General features: G+C 46.4%; 1 protein-coding gene and 1 pseudogene across 1 annotated transcript in view; both read left to right on the forward strand.

The window, feature by feature from the left end:
* The window catches only part of LOC115643582 (nectin-3-like), a 55,522-nt gene extending 47,374 nt beyond the window's left edge, over window positions 1-8,148 (forward strand). The window contains exon 7 of the mRNA XM_030547599.1: window positions 7,292-8,148. Within this exon, the coding sequence (XP_030403459.1) occupies window positions 7,292-8,148 (857 nt within the window). The remainder of the gene's footprint in view (window positions 1-7,291) is intronic.
* Window positions 8,149-20,776: 12,628 nt separating this feature from the next.
* The window catches only part of LOC115643583, a 30,294-nt pseudogene continuing 26,046 nt past the window's right edge, over window positions 20,777-25,024 (forward strand).

The raw sequence follows: 25,024 nt of genomic DNA on the forward strand, positions 1-25,024 counted from the left end.
CCTCCTTAGCCCCCGTTCCCTGCCGCCGGCTCACCTGCCCCCCCGCCACTGCCCGCCTGCTCACCTCCTCCGACCCCCGCTCGCCTCCTCAGCCCCGCTTCCCAGACGCCAGCTCATCTGCCCCCCTCGCCACTGCCCGTTCACTCCCTTCCTCAGCCCTTCTCCCTCGCTGCCGGCTCACCTGCCCCCCCACCATTGCCCGTCCACTCGCTTCCTCAGCCCTTCTCCCTCGCCACGAGCTCACCTGCTCCCCTGCCAGTGCCCACCCGCTCGCTTCCTCAGCCCTTTTCCCTCGCCGCCAGCTCACCTGCTCCCCTGCCAGTGCCCACCTACTCACCTCCTCAGACCCCCACTCCCCTCTCGCCTCCTCAGCCCCCCTTCCCCGCCGCCGGCTCACCTGCCCCCCCGCCACTGCCCGTCCTCTCACTTCCTCAGCCCTTCTCCCTCACTGCCAGCTCACCTGCTCCCCCGCCAACGCCCACCCGCTCGCCTCCTCAGACCCCCACTTCCTGCTCGCCTCCTCAGTCCTGCTTCCCTGCCGCCAGCTCACCTGCCCCCCCACAACTGCCCGTCCACTCGCTTCCTCAGCCCTTCTCCCTCGCCACTGGCTCACCTGCTCCAATGCCTGCCTGCTCGCCTCCTCAGCCCTGCTTCCCCGCCGCCAGCTCATCTGCCCCCCTCGCCACTGCCCGTCCACTCGCTTTCTCAGCCCTTCTCCCTCGCTGCCAGCTCACCTGCTCCCCCGCCAATGCCCGCCCGCTCGCCTCCTCAGATCCCCACTCCCTCGGCTCACTTCCCCCCCCCGCTCGCCTTCTCAGCCCCCCTCCTCCCCCGCAGCTCACATACTCACCCCCCCGCCACTGCCTGCCCACTCCCCTCCTCAGCCTCCCAATCCCCTGGCCACTGATGAGCTGCCAAAATCTTAACAACTGGTTCTCTCCTCACCCCACAAGGGGATCATGCCCCCCTACCGCCCCCAGGACCTCCTGCCCCATCCAACCCCTTCCCTGTCCCCTGACGGCCCCCCACCATCACATACAACCCCTCCTCTCATTCCTGATGGCCTCCCTGTGACCCCTGCCCTATCCAACCACTTCTTCTCTCTGTCCCCTGACTGTCCCTGGAACCTCTGCCCCTGACTGCTCCCCACCACGCCATCCACCCTCCCCTCCCTCCTGATGGCCCCCCCGGACCCTTGCCCTCGTTCAACTCCCCTGTTCTCTGCCCTCTGACTGCTCCGACTCCTATCCACCCCCAAACCCCAACCACCATCCCAAACTCCCCTGCCCCCATCCAACCCCCCTCCTTGCCCCCTCACCGCACTGCCTGGAGGTGGCTGGCGGCACTTCAGCTCGCCACTTGGCTGGAGCTGGGCCATACTGCTGCCACACAGCACCTGGAGTATCAGGTCAGGCCAAGCTTACTGCCCCTCCCCGCTTTCCGCGAATCAGCTGTTCGTGTGGGAATCCAGGGAGGATAGAGAAGCAAGTGGCAGATGGTCCAAGTAACTACAGGGTTCTTAGTTTGACATCTGTAATATGCAAGGTCTTGGAAAAAATTTTGAAGAAGAACGTAGTTAAGGACATTGAGGTCAATGGTAATTGGGACAAAATACAACATGGTTTTACAAAAGGTAGCTCGTGCCAAACCAACCTGATCTCCTTCTTTGAGAAAGTAACAGATATTTTTAGACCAAAGAAACACAGTGGATCCAATTTATCTTGATTTCAGTAAGGCATTTGGTGTGGTTCTACATGGGGAATTATTAGCTAAATTGAAAAAGACGGGGATCAATATGAAAACTGAAAGGTGGATAAGGAACTGGTTAAAGGGGAGACTAAAATGGGTCATACTGAAAGGTGAACTGTCAGGCTGGAGGGAGGTCACCAGTGGAGTTCCTCAGGGATTGGTTTTGGGACCAATCTTATTTATTCTTTTTATTATGATCTTGGCACAAAAACTGGTAGTGTGCTAATAAAGTTTGTGGATGACACAAAGCTGGAGGTATTGCCAATACAGAGAAGGCCTGGGATATCATACAGGAAGATCTGGATGACCTTGTAAACTGGAGTAATAGTAATAGGATGAAATTTAACAGTGAAAAGCGTAAGGTCATACATTTAGGGATTAATAACAAGAATTTTAGTTATGAGCTGGAGACTCATCAATTGGAAGTAACAGTGAATGAGAAGGACCTCGGGGTATTGCTTGATCACAGGATGACTGTGAGCCATCAGCGTGATATGGCCGTGAAAAAAAGCTAATGTGGTCTTGGGATGCATCAGGTGAGGTATTTCCAGTAGAGATAAGGAGGTGTTAGTACCATTATATAAGGCACTGGTGACACCTCATCTGGAATACTGTGTGCAGGTCTGGTCTCCCGTCTTTAAGAAGAATGGATTCAGACTGGAACAGTCTACTACGATGATGCGAGGAATAGAAAACCTGTTTTATGAAAGGAGGCTTTTTTAGCTTAACCAAAAGAAGGCTGAGGGGAGATATGATTGTTCTCTATAATATAAATATATCAGAGGGATAAATACCGGGGAGGGAAATGAATTATTTAAGCTCAGTATCAATGTGGACACAAGAACTAATGGATATAAACTGGCCATCAGGAAATTTAGACTTGAAATTAGATGAATGTTTCTAACCATCAGAGGAGTGAAGTTCTGGAACAGCCTTCCAAGGGCAGTGGGGGAGGGGGTGTCTCAAAAGACACATCTGATTTCAAGATTAAGATTGATATTTTATGGAGGGGATGGTATGATGGGATAGCCTAATTTTGGCAACAAATTGATGGTTGACTATTAGCGGTAGATATGCTCAATGGCCTGTGATGGGACATTAGATGAGGTGGGATCTGAGTTACTGCAGAGAATTCTTTCATGGGTATCTGGCTGGTGAGTTTAGCTGATCGCTATGGTTGGGTTCGAGAAGGAATTTTCCTCCATGGCAGATTTGGCAGTGGCCCTGGGAGTGGGGGCAGGGGCTTTCACCTTCCTCTGCAGTGTGGGGCATGGGTCACTTTCTGGAGGATTCTCTATGCCTTGAAGTCTTTAAACCATGATTTGAGGACTTCAGTAGCTCAGACATAGGTTAGGGGTTTATTACCGGAGTGGGTGGGTGTGATTCTGTGGCCTGCGTTGTGAAGGAGGTCAGCTTAGATGATCTTAAAGTCTATGACTCTGACACAAAGCATCAAATCCCTAGGAAGCTGTGTTAGATTCCAAGTTGGTGATGACATGTCTGTTGCAGTTCAGGAGTCCTAATACTTCCAATTCTTATTGCCAAAGGAACTGTGAATAGTAGGAGTGGTCTTGGCTATGACGGTTGCGAGGGCTCTTACAGTGCCGGCACAACTCCAAAATAACAATGCTATTAATAAAAACTCTCTCTCATGTAGGACATGCATACCAAGAGCAGAACCTGTGGACAAATACCTAGGAGAATTTGTTACTATCAGTTAGGTAACTATACTATTTCGCTGATATTAACATCAGTGTGGATCCTGTGAGCTGTTCTTCACCCATTTCTTCAATCATCAGCTACCACGGGCCTCGCATTATAAGGGACCTGAGGGAGGGTCACCGCCATTCCACTCCCTAAACCCTTGCAAAGGAGTATGAGGAGGGATCGGGCACATGTGCAGCCCTCATGGACAATGTTAATTTAAAAAAAAAAGTCATGTACAGTGGGATCTGCACTGACAACTTCTTAAAACCCCAACAAAAAGCAACCCCCCCAGTTATTGCAGGATAAGTTTAGTTACTTGTAGTTCAGAAACCTTTCTACTCAAGCTAAATTCTTCCAACAGATCCTGGGAAATGGCTGTCCCATCATTTTGTTCCAGTCTTTAGCAACACATTCATAGGCCAGCGGCTCTCAACCAGTGGTATGTGTACCACTGGAGGTATGGAGAGGTCTTCCAGGGGGTACATCAACTCATCCAGATATTTGCCTACTTTTACGTCAGACTACATAAAGCACACTTAGCAAAGTCAGTACAGACCAGACTAAAATTTCATACAGGCAATGACTTGTTTATCCTGCTCTATATACTTTACCCTGAAATGCAAGTACAATATTTATATTCCAAGTGGATTATTTTATAACTGCATGGTAAAACAGGCAAGCAGTTACTCAGTAAGTGTGCTGTGGCACTTGCAATTTTATGTCTGATTTTTGTAGGCAATTAGTTTTGCAGTTAAGGGAAACTTGGGGTACACAAGACAAATCAGACCCTTGAAAGGAGTACAGTAGTGTGGAAAGATTGAGAGCCACTGTCTTCAGCCAAATTTGTCACAATGGACTAATTATTTTGTATGCCTCAATTTTCAGGTGCCCAATACGAAACACTGTTTCACTGGGTTGGGTATGAGATACTTCCCTGGAAATGAGATGTCTGCAGTTCGTTAACAAAAAACCCAATAGTATTTACTTGCTTCTGGAAATTTTGTCCTTGAGCTGTTACAGCAGCAACAGTGGAATAATTCTGGCCTCAACCTTGGGTAGTTGGGGGAGGAAGGAACGGGGGGAAACGGGGTTGTTCTTTTATTTCAGAAAAAGTTAAATTTACAAGAACATTTAAGACAGTTCAATTTTAGAAAATACTAGAGAAGCTTTAATAGCTATTGTTTGTTAAGAGTATGAATTGTCAGGTTTCCAAACTAAGTAGTTCCTAGATAAAAGTCGGTACAAAATACAAGTATTCTGGATCATATTTTCTTGAGACTTGGACACACATAAATGAAAAATGAGGCAATAATCCCATTTTAATTGACACTTTAAGATAGCCTCATCTTGCAGTCCTTTTAGACATTCTGGTTGTGGAATACAACAAAGAAACTTGTCTACACTATTACATATTCAAATTAATCTTACTAGTTCAGGTTTTCAACTAACCATATCTTATAGATCCCTTAACACTATAGAAATCAATTAGCAAAAAATCTGCAGTTGACACTGGTTTTACTTCATGGCAATTGGAAAATGCTTTCCAAGAAGCAAGCATTGCTTACGTGTGACCACAAATGGAAGAGCTTAAAGGATGAAACTTCAGAAAACAATTCTCTCTGGTCAGGAGAACTAAGGAAGGATTATAGCACTATCTTTTATTTCTTAAATACTTGAGTTTTCCCCTATTACCTGGTTCTGATGCCATCTGAAGCGTTGTAGATATGAATCTAACCATTATTTCTTTAATAGAACCGACAGTTGTGTCAGCCTTGATTTGAGAAAAAAAGAATTGATTTCAGTCTTTGCCCTTAAATCGAAGGATGATGATGATCCTGGTAAATTAGGATTGTTAAAAGCTCTATCCTTTTTCCATTATAGGATGAAATAAAGTTTTTTTTCACTTCAGGTTGAACTTCTGGATCACTAAAATCATAATCTGAATTCCTTTTGTTCATTTCTTTAGTGCATTTTCTCTCCTCTCTTATCTTAAAGTCATTTAATTTATATATAGATGTGTTAACAAATCACCATGGACTTGAGTGGGCCACAGTTTGTTGCTTTCAAAAGATTTTTTTTTACAAAACTATCAGTAAATACATTGAACAGAACTTTGCAACACAAGTAGATTACTACAAGCCACAATACATGAAATGCAAATGAAGAAATCAATTGCAGTAAATGTTGTATGCATTGAAAAGAGAAATCATTCAATGTAATGCAAGAATTTTATAACTGATTCTACATAATTGTTAGTATTACTTATTTTTTTTTAAAAATTGAATAGCAGTGCTCAATAGGAGCCTGTAAATATTGCATTTGTCAGAGGCACTGAACTTTTTGGATCTTCTAATTTTGTTTTGTTCAGTTACTTCCATTGCAAGCTGAGTCAGGACTTGGACCATTCTCATGAGTTTCATTCTTGGCGTTTAGTTGCCTCGTTAGTAACAAACAGTGTTAAGAATGAGTTAAAGATAGGTTCATGCTTTAGTATCTGTTGTGTAAGCAGGTTTTTTTTTTAATATTCTCTCTCAAATGTAACCTGAAGTCATGAGTCAAAATTTCAGTTTTAAAAACTTTTGGATGAATTACGTTAAGCTTGCAGCTGGTGATAAGCTGCTAATTCGTACAGCGCTTAAGAAATCCTACTCAATATATTGTTTGTGATTTTGCAGTTTAAGAGACCATGAAGTCACTTCGTTTTAAACCACTTGCAGATATTAGGCAGTCATATGACTTCAGGCGGTTTTTACATATAGAAGCGTGTACATTGCCGGTTGACTTAGAAAATCAAAAGAAAAAAGGTCTTGTCATACAACTCCAGCAGCAGATTTTAAGTGATGTTTCAGTGCCTACCCTTGAGAGCAAGCTAAAACTCAGAATGTGTGCCATTAAGGAGGAGACAGAAAACTTAGAATTTAAAAAAAAATGCTTAAAAACAAGTTAAACCAATCAACATTTTGGAAATGTACTAGTTATTACGTATTTTTAGTGACTTCAACTGGTTTCTGTGGAATATTTTTTTTCAAAGAGTGGTTTAAAATATAAACTTGAATTGTTACACTGCTGACGACATTCTCTTAAAAGGAAATTCATAAGCAAAGAACTGCACAACATAATTGAACTTTCAGTTCCTTCACCATTCCCCACTTAAGCTCTTGAGGTTCTATTAACACAGTCAACATTTTGGAGAGAATAATTAAAATCAATAACTTACGTTCTGCTAGCTTAGGACACAATGCATATTTTTTTCATTCTTTACGACTTTGCTTCAATGCACTGAACAATTTCAAAATTTAATAAAACTTTAAGTAAAAATGAAGATACTGTTTGTCCTTCACCTCTATTATTCTTATCTTTGGTTGAAGAATTGGTTAGTGGTTGGTTCTATTTTGTTTTTGCTGTTTTGCAGTAGATAATATCCCCCATGGATGAGATAAAGCTGGTTGGAAGTAGTCAACTATAATATCTACATAAACTGAAAGGAACTTCTCCATTGTTTTAGGATAATTAATGGTTATTTTTAAAATTTGACAGCAATTGCTTTTGTGTTACAAAAGCAGTTACCCACTCTGCTTATTGTATAGCCCAAAATTAATACATAGAAGCCAATTCAGAATTAGTTGAAAAAACTGTCATCTATATTGCAAAAGTACTTTATAATTGCTCAAACTTGTTAGAAACGTAAGAAAGAAAAAGTATTGGCTGTTAGTAGAGAGCATCATATTTACATATTCATCAACTTGGCTTTCTTATAAACCCTCTACTTATTTAGCTTGTATTGACATTCTTTGCCTTTTCTGTGTCTTGTCTACCCTATTCCTCTTTCCATTAGATCCTCCTACTGCTACTACACGACCACCCATGCTTCCATTGCATCCTTCAACTGATGGCATCAGAGCCTTAACAACAGAACCAGAACTAATGCATTTTCCAACATCAACCTTGTCTTCCTTCATTGCTGGCAATCAGGGTACCATCATCGCTAATGCAGTGTGTGGAGCTCTTTTTCTGATACTTGTAAGTGTTTTGGTTGGAGTTATCTGCTATAGGAGAAGATGGACAGTCTGTGGTTACTGCTTTGCTAGGAACTACATTCCACCATCAGATATGCAAGAAGAGTCCCAAATAGATGTTCTCCATTCAGATGATGTGGGCTCTCATCCTGACAGCATAAAAAAAGAAATAAAACATCCAGTGAACAGTCCAACATCAAAAGATTTAGAAGGCCATCTGGAAGACAATCCAGAATGGAACAATTTAGTCAATACTAACAGATCAAATGAAGGGTATGAAAGACCAATGGAAGACAGAACACTGGGAAGGAAGGACATGGGTGGTGAATGTTACAATGACAATGAAGACGACAATCCAGAATGGAAAAATTTAGTCAGTTTTAAGAGATTCAAAAAACTGTATGAAAGACCATTGTCTTATTATGAAGGAGGAACACTAAGAAGAAAGGACAAGGGTGGTAAATGTTATGATGACAATGAAGAAGACAATCCAGAATGGGACAATTTAGTCAATATTAAGAGATCCCAAGAACAGTGTGAAAGACCAATGGATTATTATGAAGGAGGAACACTGAGAAGGAAGGACATGAGTGGTGAATGTTATGATGACAATGGAGAAGACTTTGTGTTACATGGAGATGGCTCAATAGAATCCCGGAGGGAACTGTATGTGTAGTAACCACTGATACTGTTCCGTTCATTAGTTGATCGCTTTCAGGTCGCTCATTTTTATTTGAGGAAAAACAAGCTTTTTGAAGTTGATTTTCAAGCTTTTGATATTGTAAAAATCTGGGTTAAATGTATCTGAGCTGCTTTATGATTTTTCAGTGCTGTACTACTGTCTTTGAAAATATTGGGCTTTTGATGCATAATGCTTCATTCGTCTGCTGCACACATAGGAACCAAGTGCTAAATTAAAGTTACCATACAACAGTGTTAGAGTTAAAAAGCAGCTGTCTTGGCTTTGCGATTTAAAAACAGTTTACCTGAGACTATGATCAAGTATAATCTGTGTTAAGCACATGCTTTATTTTATGTATATGTGTGTGTATACACACACACTTACTTTAGACAAAAAAATGAGTGAATTAGTCTCAAAACTGAAGTTAATCTGAGGTAAATTCAATTCTTAAATGTAATTTTTATGATAAAAAAGAACTTGGATTTGCTTAAATCTATTTTTTCCCAAAGGTATATTTTACTTTTCTACACACAAATGAATACCTCTTTGTTTTAATGAGCCTTCCTGCAATGCATAGTTAGTGGTAACTTTTTAAAAAGAATACATGTTGCATTGAAAAAGTTAGAATTTTCAATGAAGGCATTTTAGAGGCATAACACTGACTATATGGAAGGTTTTGTCTTGTAGCTGATTTTTGAGAACTATTGTTACACTACAGTTCATTTCCAAAAAGTACGATTACAGTCTATGTACAGAATTAGTCAGCTGTAGTCCTGCACTTCACACGTCATCAAAATCGGATTCTCGAACTTAAGAGAATTTTCAACTAGAAATAAGATGAGGCCAGGAAAGTTTTCTCTGGGATTGGGAAATACAAGGTTAGGTCTCATTTCAGGTACAAATTCTAAGCGTATGGGGAAAACAAATGGAGTTAATGTAGCTAAGATTTAGAAATTTAAGATTTTAGCAGAATACAGCATAACATGGTGTGCAGTCATAAAAGGTAAAAGGGCATATTTTTACAATGCTCTGTGATTACATCATTGCTTTAAAGAGTTGAGCATACTTGAAAAAAACATACTAATGAAAAGGGGTTAACATAAAAAAGTGCTATTTAAAATAAAGCAAGTAGGGAAATAACTATTGTTATTTGATGCTGTTGAAAAATAATTTGTTCCGGAATCTCCAGGATTCGCAGAACAGCAGTTGTATGTATTACTCGGTTGGGTTTGTTTGTATTGCATTGGTTTGCTTTGTTGACTAAAACAGTAAGCACTCTTGTAGCTAGGAGAAGCAGATGGCTCCCAGCAATGAAACTGAATGCTTGGAAGTCAGTTTCAAGAGCTGGAACAACCTTGCCTCTCCTTCAGTAGTAGGTTCACTGCTTCATCTTTGCAAATGAATAGAACGGAATCTGAGTGAAATTAATTCAGAAAATCCAGTTTGAGGGCAGTTACATTGTAAAAATGAGAGGTGAGAAATAGTTCTGTGGTGAAATCCCATTTTAAGCTCTCATCTTGACATGCATTCATGAGTTAAACTCTTACCCAGCAAAACTTGCCTTAACGTTGAAGTCCAGAAATGAAAAAAACTTTGCCGGGGGGATGGTATTGCCACACAAATAAAAATTTAACAAGCTTGGACCAGAATTTTAAGGAAGCTGATTGGCTACTTTTTTGAATGTTTCCTTTAGTAGTAAAAGCACTGCAAAATGACAATATTTAGAGCATTGCAACAAAGACAGTATCTGTATTAGACTTTTGACAGTTTGTGATGCCAAATGACTGCGTGTCTTACATGGTTATTAATACTTGCAAATAAAAATAAGCATTATCTGAGCAGAAGTTTTCATTCTCTTAAGTTTTAGTGATGTTACTAACTCTAACAATAAAAGGAAAGTAGCTCCCTGCTATGTGTGTTAGTAAGGTACCTTGTAATCACCTAGAAAAATTATGCTCATCTCAAGCCTTGGCAAAAATAAGGTGGAGTAATGACAGGGCCAGGAAGGTCATAGTTTAGGGCCACCAAGCTGCAGAGTGCCCAGTAATGTTTGTCTGAAGCAGTGTGTGACTGTATCCATTTGAACAGTGTCCAACAGCTTTGGGAGCTGCTTCATCAGAAGGCATTTTCTTTCTGTGTGTAAGGATCTGTAGACTTCCATTCTTCTCATGTATACCACTGATCCTTGTGGCCAAAGGAGTGAAGAGCCTAGATGCCAACTCAGCTGTTTGCTCCCCCACATCACAATGAAGAAAACAGATCAATTGTGTACACTTCTGGCTTGGAGGGGGATAGTGCCATTGCACCCTCCCCAGAGTGAGTAACCTTCTTGTACACATAGAGACACATCCATAGTCTACTAAGGACCATTGTGCTGGCCAGAGTGACCACAGGTGCATGGGATTCTTCCATCCTAAGTGCAAGACTCTGCACTTGTCCTTGTTGCACTTCGTCAGATTTGTTTTGGCCCAATCCTCCAGTTTGTCTAGGTCTCTCTGGACCCTATCCCTACCCTCTACCGTATCTACCTCTTCTCCCTAGCTTAGTGTCATCCACAAACGGGCTGAGGGCGCAATCCATCCCATCATCCAGGTCATTAATGAAAAAGATAGTATGCTTTTACAGAGGTGGAAGAAAGCAGAGCATGAGGCTGACCATGAATGAGTTTGGAAGCTACATGAATCTCTGGGGCAGTACCAGACAGGGTCAGGGCATGCATCCCTTCAGATGTTGATGGAAGGTTTGCATTTGCAGAGTGCTAAAGTATTTTTGTCTGTCCTAGTGACATGGCCAAGAAACTAATGCTGAATACTGCAGCTGACAGAATGCAAAGTATCACACCGATCTCTCTCTTGTTAGAAGAGCGTTCTGCTAAACTCTGCACATGTCCAGCCCAATCGCAATCCCTACCTTCATCTGGCTTCTCTGACTCAGCACAAAATAAAATACACACAAGATGACATTTGGAAAGATGAGAGTTTCAGTTGATGGACCTGCCAGATAACAGCTACTGCTGCTGGAAATAGAGTGGGGGAATATATCAGAGAGATTACACTGATCAGGCCTTTGGAGAATTTACCAGGAAAATCCTCACGAAAGCTCATGCTGAAATAAATTTGTTAGTCTCTGAGGTGCTACAAGTACTCCTGTTCTTTTTGCGGGTACAGACTAACACGGCTGCTACTCTGAAACCAGGGAAATCCAAACATTTTATAATTTGGGATTCTGAAGAAAAGTACAGGGAAATGAGCACCTGGATTTCAAGTTACATCACCCTCTGTGCCTCCAGTTCGTCCTCTCAACTTTTCCCTGTCCTATTAACTCAAGAGTAAATAAGCCAGCTACAATTCTGATTTCTGGAGCAGTTCTTTTCACCCCTCTTGATCTATCACCAGGTGTTAGACAGAAGTTGAGGTGCCTCCCACCTCTCTTGTGTGGTGTAGTGTACAAAAGAGAGAGAGAAATTATTTTTGCAAACAGATTTATTTAAGTAACAATGGGAAAAGGAAAAAATCATGAACTATAAAAAAAAACCTCAGGTCCTAACTAACTGGAACCTTGGCAACAACTGAACAGAAGAGAACTAAAGAATAGCCCCAAAATACTTTACTGTCTCCAGGTTTTCTTAACTAGGAGGAATGCGTTTAAGATGCAGTTGTCATCACAGGTGATCCACAGTCTCTCGGGATCTGGAAGCTGACGTAGTGGGACCCTGGGTGATAGTCCTCTGGGTCCTGGTGACTAGTCCCAAATGTAAGGGGACGGTTTCCCCCTTACTGACATTCAGTGGGGTGTTTTGGTTGCTAGCTCCCAGCCCTAAAATAGGGAGGGTCGATGGAAGGTTGGGACCCTGGGACTGACAGTCCCCAGGAATAATGGGGAGAGACCAGTGCTCCAGGTCAGCCTGATTGACAGGGTGGGAAGGCTAATCATGGAGTCAGAAGACCAGGGAGATTCCATCCTCCATGTGAGCTGGAGCTGCCTGGGTCAGACAGAGGGGGGCCGAGCTAAGGAGAGAGCAGGGCCGGAAGCTGAACTGGGAGCAGAGCTGGGCCAGAAAAGCAACCCAGGGAGCAGGTCAGAGCAGGGAGCAGAGCCAGACACAGCCCAGGGAGAGCAGATCTTGTGCTGGGAGCAGAGCTGCAGCGAGCAACTGAGGCCAGCCAAGGGGGGACCCTGGGCAAAGGGCCCACTGCAGAAAGACACCCCCAGCCAAAGGTCCTTGCAGGCCAGACTGGGAGGCGGATCTTAACCCTATGGGGAGCTGACGCTGGGAAGAAGGGTCCCAAAACCCAAAGCCCATTGGTGTGTGGCCACCACCATTGCAAGTGTCCAACCCGCAGAATCCCTGCAGCACATCCAGGGCCTGAGAAGGAGGCCTGAGACCTACAAGGAACAGACTGGAGTGCCCTGATGTCCAGATTCACTGTCTGTGGTGTTCCCTGCCACAGAGCAGGACGATGTGTTTTCCTTTAACCTTTCCCATTTTTCTTATTCTTTTTTTAAAATTAAAGTGTTAATTAAACAACTTGCACTGGCTTTAAATTGTATGAAATGATCAGTGGTTCAGGGAGGTGCCTATCCTGGGTGACCACAGCAGGGTTGGGGGTCGAGCTCCCCAGGAATTCTGGGCCCAGCCTTGTTGGGGTTATGAGGACTCTGCCAGACAGGAGAGTGGAAGGGGAGACCTCATGGGCAGGGAGGCCTCTGGGTAAAGGAAGTGAGAGCGAAGACTCAGATCCTTTCACTAGCCCACTTCACTGGGGTAGTGCAGAAGCCAGAACAGTTCCCCACAATAGCAGGACCATTTCCCGGCATACACAAAGGTAGGATTTTGGAACTCAGGAACACCACAGTGTTGAAGGTCAGTGACTGGATGTTAACAGTCTTTAATGTCTTTACAGATGCTGGTGATCCTGATCTGATGGCATGGTCCTGTGGTCTTGATCCAAGTATCTGACACTGCGGAAGAAGACTGCACCTTGACTGTCTATATAATGAATAGCCCCTGAGCAAAAGGTGCTCAGATTCTTTTTTTAAAGACGCATGTGCCAAAGTTGTGAGGTAGGTAGGTCTCTAGGAGACAGTTGGAACAGGTTCCAAATGTCTGTTGGCCTTGTTCCTGCCAAAGTTCCATAAAGAAACTTCACACATTTTTAGAGCCCAAGCCATCCTTTGCCTCAGCTGCCCTGAGGGACACCTGAACTCCAGTATGGAAAATGGGGCTACCTGCCCAGAACACGTACAAACAACAGTAAATGTAAGAAGAAACAGCTACAAGTGCATAGAATGGACTATACTGACAAGGAAATGAACAAAAACCATTCAACACTTCTGGTCCAGAGTTAGCAAAGTATGACCAAGGGCAAGGCCAGCTCCAGGATTTTTGCTGCCCCAAGCAGTGCAAAAAAAAAACAACTATGATCCCGATCAGTTCTACCGCTGCCGCTTTGGCACATGTGTCTTTAAAAAAAGAGTCTGAGCACCTTTTGCTCAGGGGCTGTTCTTTATATAGACAGTCGAGGTGCAGTCTTCTTTCGCAGTGTCAGATATTTGGATCAATTCGGCAGCTGGTCTTTCGCTCCGAGAGGGAATGCGGGACCTGCCGCCAAAGAGTCCGACGTGCCGCCCCCTCCCCTTGGCTGCCCCAAGCACTTGCTTGCTAGGCTGGTGCCTGGAGCCGGCCTTGACTGAGGGGGTACCTCTGGCACAAGCTGCTGTGTATGGCACAGGGCATCAGCCTGAGAGTGCAGCATGAGAAAGTTCAAAGGTAGCAAACTTTTGCGGATGAGGGATGCTCTGTCTTAATTTGTTACCATTGTGAAATCTCCATTGAAGATGTGGAATTTTTCAAAATAGAAAATCTTCCCTATTCTAACAAGATATAGAAACAAGAACTATGTACATTTCACTTGAACTGGTTTTACACAAAACAATCTGAACATATTCAGAGATAGTTATTAACACTTTTTTCCTTTTCTGACATGTAATGCAAGGTTACACTTCTCTGCTTCTTGTTTATATTTCAGAAGTGTTGTCTGAACAAAAATACTGCTTTTAACAAAATCGTTCCACAATGTAAATTTTAAATAGGTGAACTATGCACGCATGTCGCATCTGTATTCTTTCTTCACTGATTCCCTCTGGAAGGCAGGCTACGTGTGCCCACCTCTTGCAAGAGTTGCACTGCACCTTTCATAAGTTATAAATGAGAACGTGAAATCACACAACTAATAACTGTACAGATAACTTCAACTAATGTAAAGGATACAAAATAATATTCCTTCAATGTATTATCATTATTCAAGATCTGACTATCATCATCAGTGGAAATGCTTGCTATGGTGGAATTGTTACAAGAATCGTGATCCTTAGGCGGGTAATTATGTTTGGATAATATGCAACTGGCTCTATCTTCAGCCAGGAGCTTTGTCCTTGTACTGCCTTCTCCTTACTTATCTGCTCAAATATATATCATCAACGACTTAGATGTTGGCATAGAAAGTACACTTATTAAGTTTGCAGACGATACCAAACTGGGAGGGATTGCAACTGCTTTGGAGGACAGAGTCAAAATTCAAAATAATCTGGACAAATTGGAGAAATGGTCTGAGGTAAACCGGATGAAGGTCAATAAAGTTCATCGAGGTTTGTTGCATGGACGTGCAGAAATTGTGGAAAAACAACATGGCTTGTCTCATAACCTAAGTCGTGCAGAACGCAATGCCATCCACAGCGTCAGAAACCACCCTGACATTATCATCAAAGAGGCTGATAAAGGAGGTGCTGTTGTCATCATGAACAGGTCTGACTACCAAAAGGAGGCCGCCAGACAACACTCCAATACCAAATTCTACAAACCAATTCTCTCAGGTCCCACTGAGGAATACACTAAGAAACTGCACCATCCACTCAGGACATTCCCTACACTAACACCGGAACAAATCAACATACACTTACAGCCCCAACCAGGGTTATTCTATACTACACAAGATCCACAAACCAGGAAATCCTGGACACCCCATCATCTCGGGCATTGGCGCTCTCACTGAAGGACTGTCTGGATATGTGGACTCTCTACTCAGACCCTATGCCACCAGCACTCCCAGCTATCTCCGTGACACCACTGATTTCCTGAGGAAACCATAATGCATTGGTGACCTTCCAGAAAACACCATCCTAGCCACCATGGATGTAGAGGCTCTCTACACAAACATCCCACACACAGATGGAATACAAGCTGTCAGGAACACTATCCCTGATGATGCCACAGCGCAACTGGCTGCTGAGCTCTGTGCCTTTATCCTCACAAACAACTATTTCAAATTTGATGACAATATATATCTCAAGATCAGTGGCACTGCTGTGGGCACCCGCATGGCCCCACAATACGCCAATATTTTTATGGTCAACCTGCAACAACGCTTCCTCAGCTCTCGTCCATTCACGCCCCTTCTCTAGCTACGCTACATTGATGACATCTTCATCATCTGGACCCATGGAAGGAGTCTCTGTAAAAATTCCACCACGATTTCAACAGATTCCACCCCATCATCAACCTCAGCCTGGACCAATGTACACAGGAGGTCCACTTCCTAGACACCACAGTGCAAATAAGTGATGGTCACATTAACACCACCCTATACCGAAAACCTACCGACTGCTATGCCTACCTTCATGCCTCCAGCTTCCATCCTGGGCACATCACACAATCCATTGCTACTGAGCACTGAGGTGCCAAGCACTGAGGTACAACCGCATCTGCTCTAACCCCTCAGACAGAGACCAGCACCTACGAATCTCCACCAAGCATTCTCAAAAGTACAATACCCGCACCAGGAAATAAGGAAACACATCAACAGAGCCAGACGTACCCAGAAGCCTCCTACTGCAAGACAAACCCAAGAAAGAAACCAACAGGACTCCACTGGCCATCACATACAGTCCCCAGCTAAAACCCCTCCAATGCATCATCAGGGATCTACAACCCATCCTGGACAATGATCCCACACTTTCACAGGCCTTGGGTCGCAGGCCAGTCCTCGCCCACAGACAACCTGAAACATATTCTCACCAGCAACTGCACACTGCACCATAGTAACTCTAGCTCAGGAACCAATCCATGCAACGGACATCGGTGCCAGCTCTGCCCACATATCTACACCAGCAACACCATCACAGGACCTAACCAGATCAGCCACACCATCACCGGTTCATTCACCTGCACGTCCACCAATGTAATATATGCCAGCAATGCCCCTCTGCTATGTACATCGGCCAAACTGGACAATCGCTACAGAAAAGGATAAATGGACACAAATCAGATATTAGGAATGGCAATATACAGAAACCTGTAGGAGAACACTTCAACCTCCCCGGCCACACTATAACAGACCTTAAGGTGGCCATCCTGCAGCAAAAAAACTTCAGGACCAGAATTCAAAGAGAAACTGCTGAGCTTCAGTTCATCTGCAAATTTGACACCATCAGCTCAGGATTAAACAAAGACTGTGAATGGGTTGCCAACGTACAAACCCAGTTTCTCCTCCCTTGGTTTTCACACTCAACTGCTAGAACAGGGCCTCATCCTCCCTGATTGAACTAACCTCATTATCTCTAGCTTACCTGCTTATATATACCTGCCCCTGGAAATTTCCACTACATGCATCTGACGAAGTAGGTATTCACCTACGAAAGCTCATGCTCCAAAACCTGTTAGTCTGTAAGGTGCCACAGGGTTCTCTGCTGCTTTTACAGATCCAGACTAACACGGCTACCCCTCTGATGCATAGCAGAGGTGAGCTTGTAGTTGCCAAAAGTCCTTTTAGAAATAGTCCATAGGTTACGGTCCAATGTCCGTATTCAGGGTGGCTCCAGTCAATGAGTGAGGATCTCAGTCCTTAGGGCTTAAGGTTTCCCCCTCTTGAAACCCAAAGCAGATCTGAGATGAAGGATCATGTTCCAGGTTTCTTATACATTTCCAGCAGCCTTTTGGCCTAAGAAAACAATGGGCTTAACTCCTTCTCCCAAACATCCTGGCAATTAGCACAGAGTAATTTATCCATTAAACAGTTCAGATACAGGTTACCACAACCTTCAAAAGAGACACATAGACAATAATACTATTTCACTCAAGTATTATCATAAATGTTAATATTCCTTTTTTTGATCTTTGAATTAAAACTATAGTTATAGAAAGACTTGTTTGCTTACATCACAAGACCTGAGCAAACATCTCCCCTTCTGCCTCTAACAATGCAGACTGTATTTCAAATCTCAATTCATTTACATATCTTCCTAACCAGTCCTTAAGGTTCACCGCTGGAGGTCAGGTTAGTTGGTGAGTTAATTAACTCTTTCTGGCCCTGTCACCTTTCTGTGAGATATTATATTATACTTATAATGTCACAAAGGAGTTGTACATTTTCCAGTAAATTTATAATTATGTTCTTTACAATGTAAATGTAAATATAAAGTTAGTAAAACAGGATTTAGTTTTATTCCAGTACAGACCCAATCGGCGATGTCTTTGTCATCCCAGGCCAATAGTATCTTGTGTTCATGGCTATTGTAGTTTTGACTATTCCTTGATGTCCACCCTGTGAACTGCCATGATATTATTCAGAGTTGTAGGGCTTGTTTCATGGTGTGCACAACAACAACTTTTCTTCCCTTGACAGAATGGAAAAGGGTCCCCTCTGATAGTCAGGTAAGATGGAGATGTGATGATGATATCACCTGCTGCACTAAAAAATTATCAGACATTTTCAAAGTCAGATTCATTATAAGGCATATGCATATACAAGATATCAGAATACCTTTGATAATGGGTGGGTGCATGTGATTTCAATATATGACTCGGGGTTGAATGTGCAGGAGTGGGTATGGGCTCTGGACTAGGAATGTAGGTCCCAGGGTGAGGGCAGAAATGAGAGGTGCAGGATGCAGGAAGGGGCTCCAGGCTGGGGCAGAGTGTGAAGTGAGGTGTCTGGGGGGGGGTGCGGGCTCAGGGGGGCTTGAGATAAGGGGCTTGGTGTGCAGGAGAGTGCTCTGGGCTGGCACCAAGGTGTTTGGAGGACAGGAGGAGGATCAGGGCTGGAGGTTGGGTATGGGATGGGGTTAGGGGTGCAAGTTCTGAGTGGCGCTTATCTCAGGCAGCTCCTGCAAGCAGCAGCATATCCCCCCTCCAGCTCCTACTCAGAGGTGCATCCGGACAGCTCTGCATGCTGCCTCATCCATAGGCTCCTCCACTGAAGCTCCCATTGGCCACAGTTCCCGGCCAAGGGGAACTTCAGAGTCAGTGACTGAGGAAGGGAAAGCGCAGCTCACAGAGCGGCCTGGCTGCTGGTGAGCCTAGGAGCTGGGGGGTGGGACATGGCACTGCCGCCGAGAGGTGCAAAGAGCCACAGAAAGCTTGGACTCTGCCTTAGCCCTGCTGCGCCACCACCTGGACTTTTACCAACCCAGTCAACATTGCTGCCTGGAGCTGCTGGAGTCCATCTTCTAGCGGGTGTACTGAGAACCGAACAGCTGACAAACATAGGTGGGGCTCAGTTATAAATGAATTGCACAAAGTGTTGAACCAGAACAAGTATTGCTGCAGGGTTTGTAAAACGATACAGATGGGAGACCAAGGAGGCCCTCTTGCAGTAGGCAAAGGAGACACTCTTGGAAATGTGAAGAAAACTAGTCATGCTAATCCTGGTCCCAGTGAAGGTAAATTGAACACTTCAGGTAAATCCTGTGTTGGCAGATCAGGAAGATCATGTATAGGATTAAGGTTTCCATTGAAGAAAAGTAATTGCTCACCTTCCAGTGGAAAGTTTGCAGCAAATTGACGCAGTTGAGTCTGTCTGCTGTATTCATTCCTTCTAGATAGGTGGTATTCCCTTTATAGGCCATTATCTGTTCAATTTTTTCCTCAAAACATTTCACTGAGTATTGATCGCAGAACAGAACATGACAAGCTGTTAACAGTCACAAAATTGCAGCTGTGGTAACCTCAGGGCAGACAGAAAGCTGAAAGGGGGGATGGGTGGGGGTGTGTGAGTGGTAGAATACAGGTCCAGAATCATAGAATATCAAGGTTGGAAGGGACCTCAGGAGGTCATCTAGTCCAACCACCTGCTCAAAGCAGGACTAATCCGCTGTCAGATTTTTACACCCCAGTTCCCTAAATGAACCCCTCAAGGATTGAACTCACAACCCTGGGTTTAGCAGGCCAATGCTCAAACCACTGAGCTATCCCTCCCCCCACAACTATAGCTCTCACTTTTTTTTAGTCATCCCTGCCGGGTTCCCATCGAAACTGTTCGAATTGGGCCATGCACCTCCTAAAGCCGGCCCTGCCCCCAGGAGTCCTGGGCCAGGACCCCACCCCCTACCTAAGCCTCTCTGTTCCTTGTCCTGACTGCCCCAACTCTTCTCCATACCCCTGCTCCCATACAGACCCCTGGGATTCCCACGCCCCATCCAATCACTCCCTGACCCCTGGACCTTTCTACCTTATTACCAATTCCTCCCTAGGGTGACCAGATAGCCTGATAAAATCGGGACTGTCCTGATTTTGAGCAGTTTGTCCTGCATCCCGACTGAAGTACGGTGGGGATGCCATTTGTCCTGATATTTTGTTTCAGATGTTTTTGTTTGTTTGTTTTTGTTACACTCATCCATCCGGGGAGTCTCTCGGTTGCTGACTTCAGCGGCATTTTGGCAGTGGGTGCTTCTGTCTTTTGGCAGCAAGACTTATTACCCTCCACTGAAATGCCACCAAAGACCGTCAGCGACTGAAGACACCTCTGCCGGAATGCCACCAGAGATCCGAGTGTAACAATTAAAAAAGTGCACCCCCCCGGCGGTCCCGATATGTTACAGTTAGCATCTGGTCACCAGACGGCTACTGAACGGTGAAAAAGCCGGACATGTCCGGGAAATACGGAGGGATGGGACCCCACCCCGGGTCAGTGGAGAAATGCAGCCGCCGGGGTGGGCAAGGCCGGGGCAGAACAGGGCTCGGTCCTGCAGTCGTTGGGGCAGAGGGTCCCCTCAGGTGGGGCAGAGCAGGGCTCGGTCCTGCAGTCACCGGGGTAGGGGGTCCCCTCGGATGGTGGGGAGGGGGCTCGGTCCTGCAGCTGCTGGGGCAGGGGTCCCCTCGGGCAAGGGGGCTTGGTCCTGCAGCCGCTGGTGCAGGGGGTCCCCTCGGGCAAGGGGGCTCGGTCCTGTAGCTGCCGGGGCAGGGGGTCCCCTCGGAAAGGGGAGGCTCGGTCCTGCAGCCGCCGGGGCAGAGGGTCCCCTCAGGCAGGGGGGAAGGGGGCTCAGTCCTGCAGCCGCCGGGGCAGGCGGTCCCCTCGGGCAGGGGGGACTCGGTTCTGCAGCCGCCCGGGAAGGGGGTCCCCTCGGGCAGGGGGGGCTCGGTCCTGCAGCCGCCGGGGCAGGGGGTCCCCTCGGGAAGGGGGAGTGGGGGGCGAGAGGACCCACCCCGCTGGCAGAGCCCCGGGTGCAGCGCGCGCCGGCTCGCTAGGGGGCGCCCTCCCGCTGGGTCCCGCTCAGACGCGCCGCTGCTGCATGGTGGCCCGGCCTCAACTCAGCCCCCTAGCGCGCCCCGGAGGCCCCGTTCCCGGCCATGTGCGACCCCGAGGTGCCAGCGGGGGCCGAGCGCCCCGGTGCCACTGCCGCCTGCCCCTCCGGGCAGGCGCCGCTGGTGAGTAGCGCCCGGGCCGGTTCCCTGGTGGGTGGAAGCCGGGGCGGGCCCTTCACCGCGCAGATCAGCTCTCCGGGGTGGGGGAGCCTGACTCAGCCCCCCAGACTGGGGTTCAGGTGCATTTCCAGGGGTTCAGCGGGTGTTTGAGTGTCACGCCAGGCGGGAGCCCCGAACAGGTGAGTCAATCCGCTCCGCAGAGACCCTGCCCGGGGCAGGCTGGCCAGGATCCTGCTAGCGCCCTGGGAGGGTCCAGCAGCACATGGGGCTTGGATTGTTCCCGAGGGAGTGACTGGAAGCGATTCCATGAGCTGTGCGCTGGCAGGGGCCTGTTAGTCTGTGCAGTGACCCCTCACTGCAAGGCGGCCCCTGAGCCTCCTTCTGTTGCTCGTTTAAAGTTGTGCCATGCTCCCTTCTAACGTCGTTTGGCAGCCGCTGGCTTTGTCCACTGCTTGCAGGAAGAGCAGCCCGTTGCCACTAGCTGGTGGGTAGGTGGACCAGCAGCCCCCCTAGCAGCTTCCTGCTCCCCTAAGTTCCCTGTGCGGCCGCCACCCAGCAGGCTAGCAATTGCTGGCAGGTCAGCTATCTCTCCCGAGCTGCTCCCAGAGCCTCCTGCTTGCTGGGGTGCCCGAGGGGGGAGGAAGGCGGCACTAATGTCTGGGTGTCCCCTTGCTCCTGAAACCTGCTTACCCCATCTTCCATGGGGGGGGTGCACAAGACAGCGCTCAGGACGGAGGGAGCTTCCTGGCAGCAGCTGTATGGGTCTCAGCTTGCTGATCTAATTAACAAGGCAGTGTACCTAAGACAAGGGTCAGCATACTTAAAGGGGAAATGCACATCTCTGTCTCTCTCTCACACACACACAGTGTGTCTCTCTGCTATGCGGTCTCCCCTCCCTTCATTCCTTCTGCCTTGTAGAGTGTCAGGCTGCATTACCAAGAAGTTAACCCTGGAGGGCTCAGCCAGTTAGTTCATCATTTAGCAGTAAGGCATTCCCAGGGGAATATACCACCCTCTGACTCCAAGCTTCACAATCATCATCACTGTGTACCAATATTAAACTGTTGGTTTATATATATATGTACACGTACACACACACACAGAGTATAAGTTTTAATCTTTTGTCTCGTGAAAAAAAAATTTCCTGGAATCGAACCTCTCCATTTACATTAATTCTTATGGGGAAATTGGATTCACTTAATATAATTTTGCTTGTGCCACAAGGACTCTTTGTTGTTTTAATTCAACTGTAGGTTTTCAGTATGTCACAATGCCACCTTGTGCTGCATTAGAGCTTAAAAGCAGGACAGGGTAAGAGACATAAACCTTATAATGAAAAGCCCAGGGGTGTGTTGATCCATAAAGTGTGTCACTCTTCTGTCTGAGTGCTGTACCAGATCTGCAGCAAAGGTTGTCGCTGTCCTATGGTTTCTTTCACATCAGATGTGACTGAAGTTATTTTAAAAGTTATGGCATGCTATTCCAAGTGAATTTACTTGGTTAGAAAAGTTAAGTAGTTACGAATCGTTTAAAAGGCCAGAAAGGTAGGAAAACATGAAAAAAGCTAGATGTTCATGCAAAAAATACATGCAGCTTAGGATGGAAAAATACAGTGATTTATTTAAAATCAAACTACATTAAAATTCAGGGATTTTGTCATGGAAATCAAGGGAGTAATTGTAAGGCCTTTTTCTGCAATCAGATCTGCAATGCCTGGGAAGACCCTTGTGTTTATATAGAGTCCCATTGACATCTGCAGGGCTCCTTGTGGCCACATGCTTCCTCCCACACCTATCCAGTTGCAGGATCAGATCTTAAATAATTAAGGGCTTAAATAATACACTGGCAATTTACAGTGCCGCAACTCTCTCACTCAGTGGTGTGAAAAAACACTCCCTCAAGCACAGGAAGTTTTGGCCTGTAAAGCACCAGTGCAGACAGTGCACCAGCGCTGAGAGCTACGTTCCGCGTGGAGGTGGGTTTTTAGAGTGCTGGGAGCAGGGGCGGCTCTAGGCACCAGCTAAACAAGCAGGTGCCCAGGGCAGCAAAATATAGGGGGAGGCATAAGGCTGGGGCCCCAGCTCATCCCTGAAGCGGCGTCCTGGCTGGATCCTGACAGCCCGGAGGGCGGTAACCAGCCTGTTCTGCCACCGGGTACAGCGGGGCAGGGAGCCTGCTAAGTGGGGAGCGTGTCCCCGCCGCTCTCTTGCAGGCAGGGGCCACCCCTGACTCCTCAGGCGGGAGCTGGTAGCGTGGCCCTTCCCCAGCTGCAGAGGACAGGCAGCTCCTCCTTGGCTTGTCCCTGCCGCTGCGAGCCGAGGAGTGACCCATCCTCTGCAGCCGGGGCAGGGCCACGCTACCGGCTCCTGCTTAGGAGAGTGGGGACCGTGGGAGAGCACCGCGAACAAGCCGAGGAGGAGTGGTTGGTCATCTACATCTGGGGCAGGGCCATGCTGTTGGCTCTACTTGGGAGAGAGGGATGGCCCCTGACCATGGAAGAGTGGCGGGACCCGGTAGTGCAGCCCTGCTTGGCTGCAGAGGACAGGCCACTCCTCCTTGGCTTGTTCGCACCAGGGCCGCCGGTGGGGGGCAAGTGGGGCAATTTGCCCCGGGCCCGCAGGGGCCCCCATGAGAGTGGCTGAGACTTGCTCCCGCCATTCCCCCAGCGCCGCAGCGTGTCCTGAACAGCGCTGCAGCCATTTGGCTCCTGGGGGGGCTGAGATCCGCCCCGCTCAGAGCTGCGTGGTAAGGGGGTGGGGCTGCGAGCTCCGGGCCGAGTGGCTCCTCCCCTTACCACGCGGCTCTGAGCAGGGAAGAGCTCAGGCCTGCTCGGAGCCATGTGGTTTTAGCGCTGTTCAGGGCAGCTTCTCGACGCCCATCGTGAGCCGGGGGTAAGTGACTGGGGCCAGGGGGTTGGCTAAGGAACAGGGAGTCCCGGGGACAGTCAAGGTGCAGAGGTTCTGGGGAGACGGTCAGGGAACAGGCAAGGGGGGTTGGATGGGGGGGTCTTGGGGAGGTGGTTGTCAGGGGACAAGGAGCAGGATGGGTCAAGGATTCTAAAAAATCTCATTTCATTTGAAATGTTTAGCAGGGTTTTTATTTGTTTGTTTGTTTTTGTTTTTCTGCTTGGTGAAACAAGAACCAAAAAAGCCTCCAAGGTTTACAATGGGGTGTTACCCCTTTATTCCACCTCCTTTTTCTCCCTCTTCACCTTTTTCTCTCCCCGTCCTGAGAGGGAAAAGGGGGCGAGGAAAAGGAAAGGCCAAGAGAGGAAAAGCTCAGTGAAAACCATTTTTAAAAACTTTAAGTGGAAAACAGAAGTTAAATGAAACAACATTTTTCTGCACATTTTTTCTTCAATGTTGTTTTGATTGAACAAAAAACTCACCCAGGTTTAGTTGTAACCACACAGGCTTTTGTATGCTCCTTATGCCTCGCCTGAATGAACCACTGGCCTGAGTTCAGTCTTATATGGGACACCTGCTAAATATGGCTTGCTTACCTTAACCCTCAGCTTCTCACCCAGCCTCTGTCCCAGTGCCTAGATATCTGGCTGAAACTGTTACTTTTGCTGGATGGCATGAGCACATTCCTCCTTCTGAGCTACAACTGAGTCACTCCTTGGGCAAAGCAGAAAAATAGTGAATTTCTGCTCTGCAGATTAACCACAAGACATTTCTACATTATTTTAGCCAAGTATGTGCTTGGCCTGCCTTCTATGGCTCAGTCATGTGCAGGTAGGTGAAATAATGGGTGAAAAACTGGTTGGAGGACAGTAATCAAGGAATGGTTATCAATGATACACTTTCAAAGTGGGGAAGTGTGTCCAGCGGGTCTCACAGCGGTCCAGCACTATTCAATGTTTTCATAAATTAATTGGATAATGGAGTCGAAAGTTCAGTTAGGCAATTTGCAGATGACACCAGTCTGGGAGGGGTTGAAAGCACTTTGGAGGACAGGATTAGAATTTGAAATGCCCTTGATAAATTGGAGGATTAGTCTGAAATCAGCAGATGAAATTCAATAAAAACAAGTGCAAAGTACCACACTTAGGAATGAAAAATCAAATGCATAACTACAAAATAGGGAATAACTAGTTAGGCAGTAGTACCGCTGGAAAGGATCTGGGGATTATAGTGAATCACAAAGTGAATTTGTCAATATGATGCAGCT

This window comes from Gopherus evgoodei, unplaced genomic scaffold (assembly GCF_007399415.2).
Source record: "Gopherus evgoodei ecotype Sinaloan lineage unplaced genomic scaffold, rGopEvg1_v1.p scaffold_63_arrow_ctg1, whole genome shotgun sequence".
Classification (NCBI taxonomy): Eukaryota; Metazoa; Chordata; order Testudines; family Testudinidae; genus Gopherus; species Gopherus evgoodei.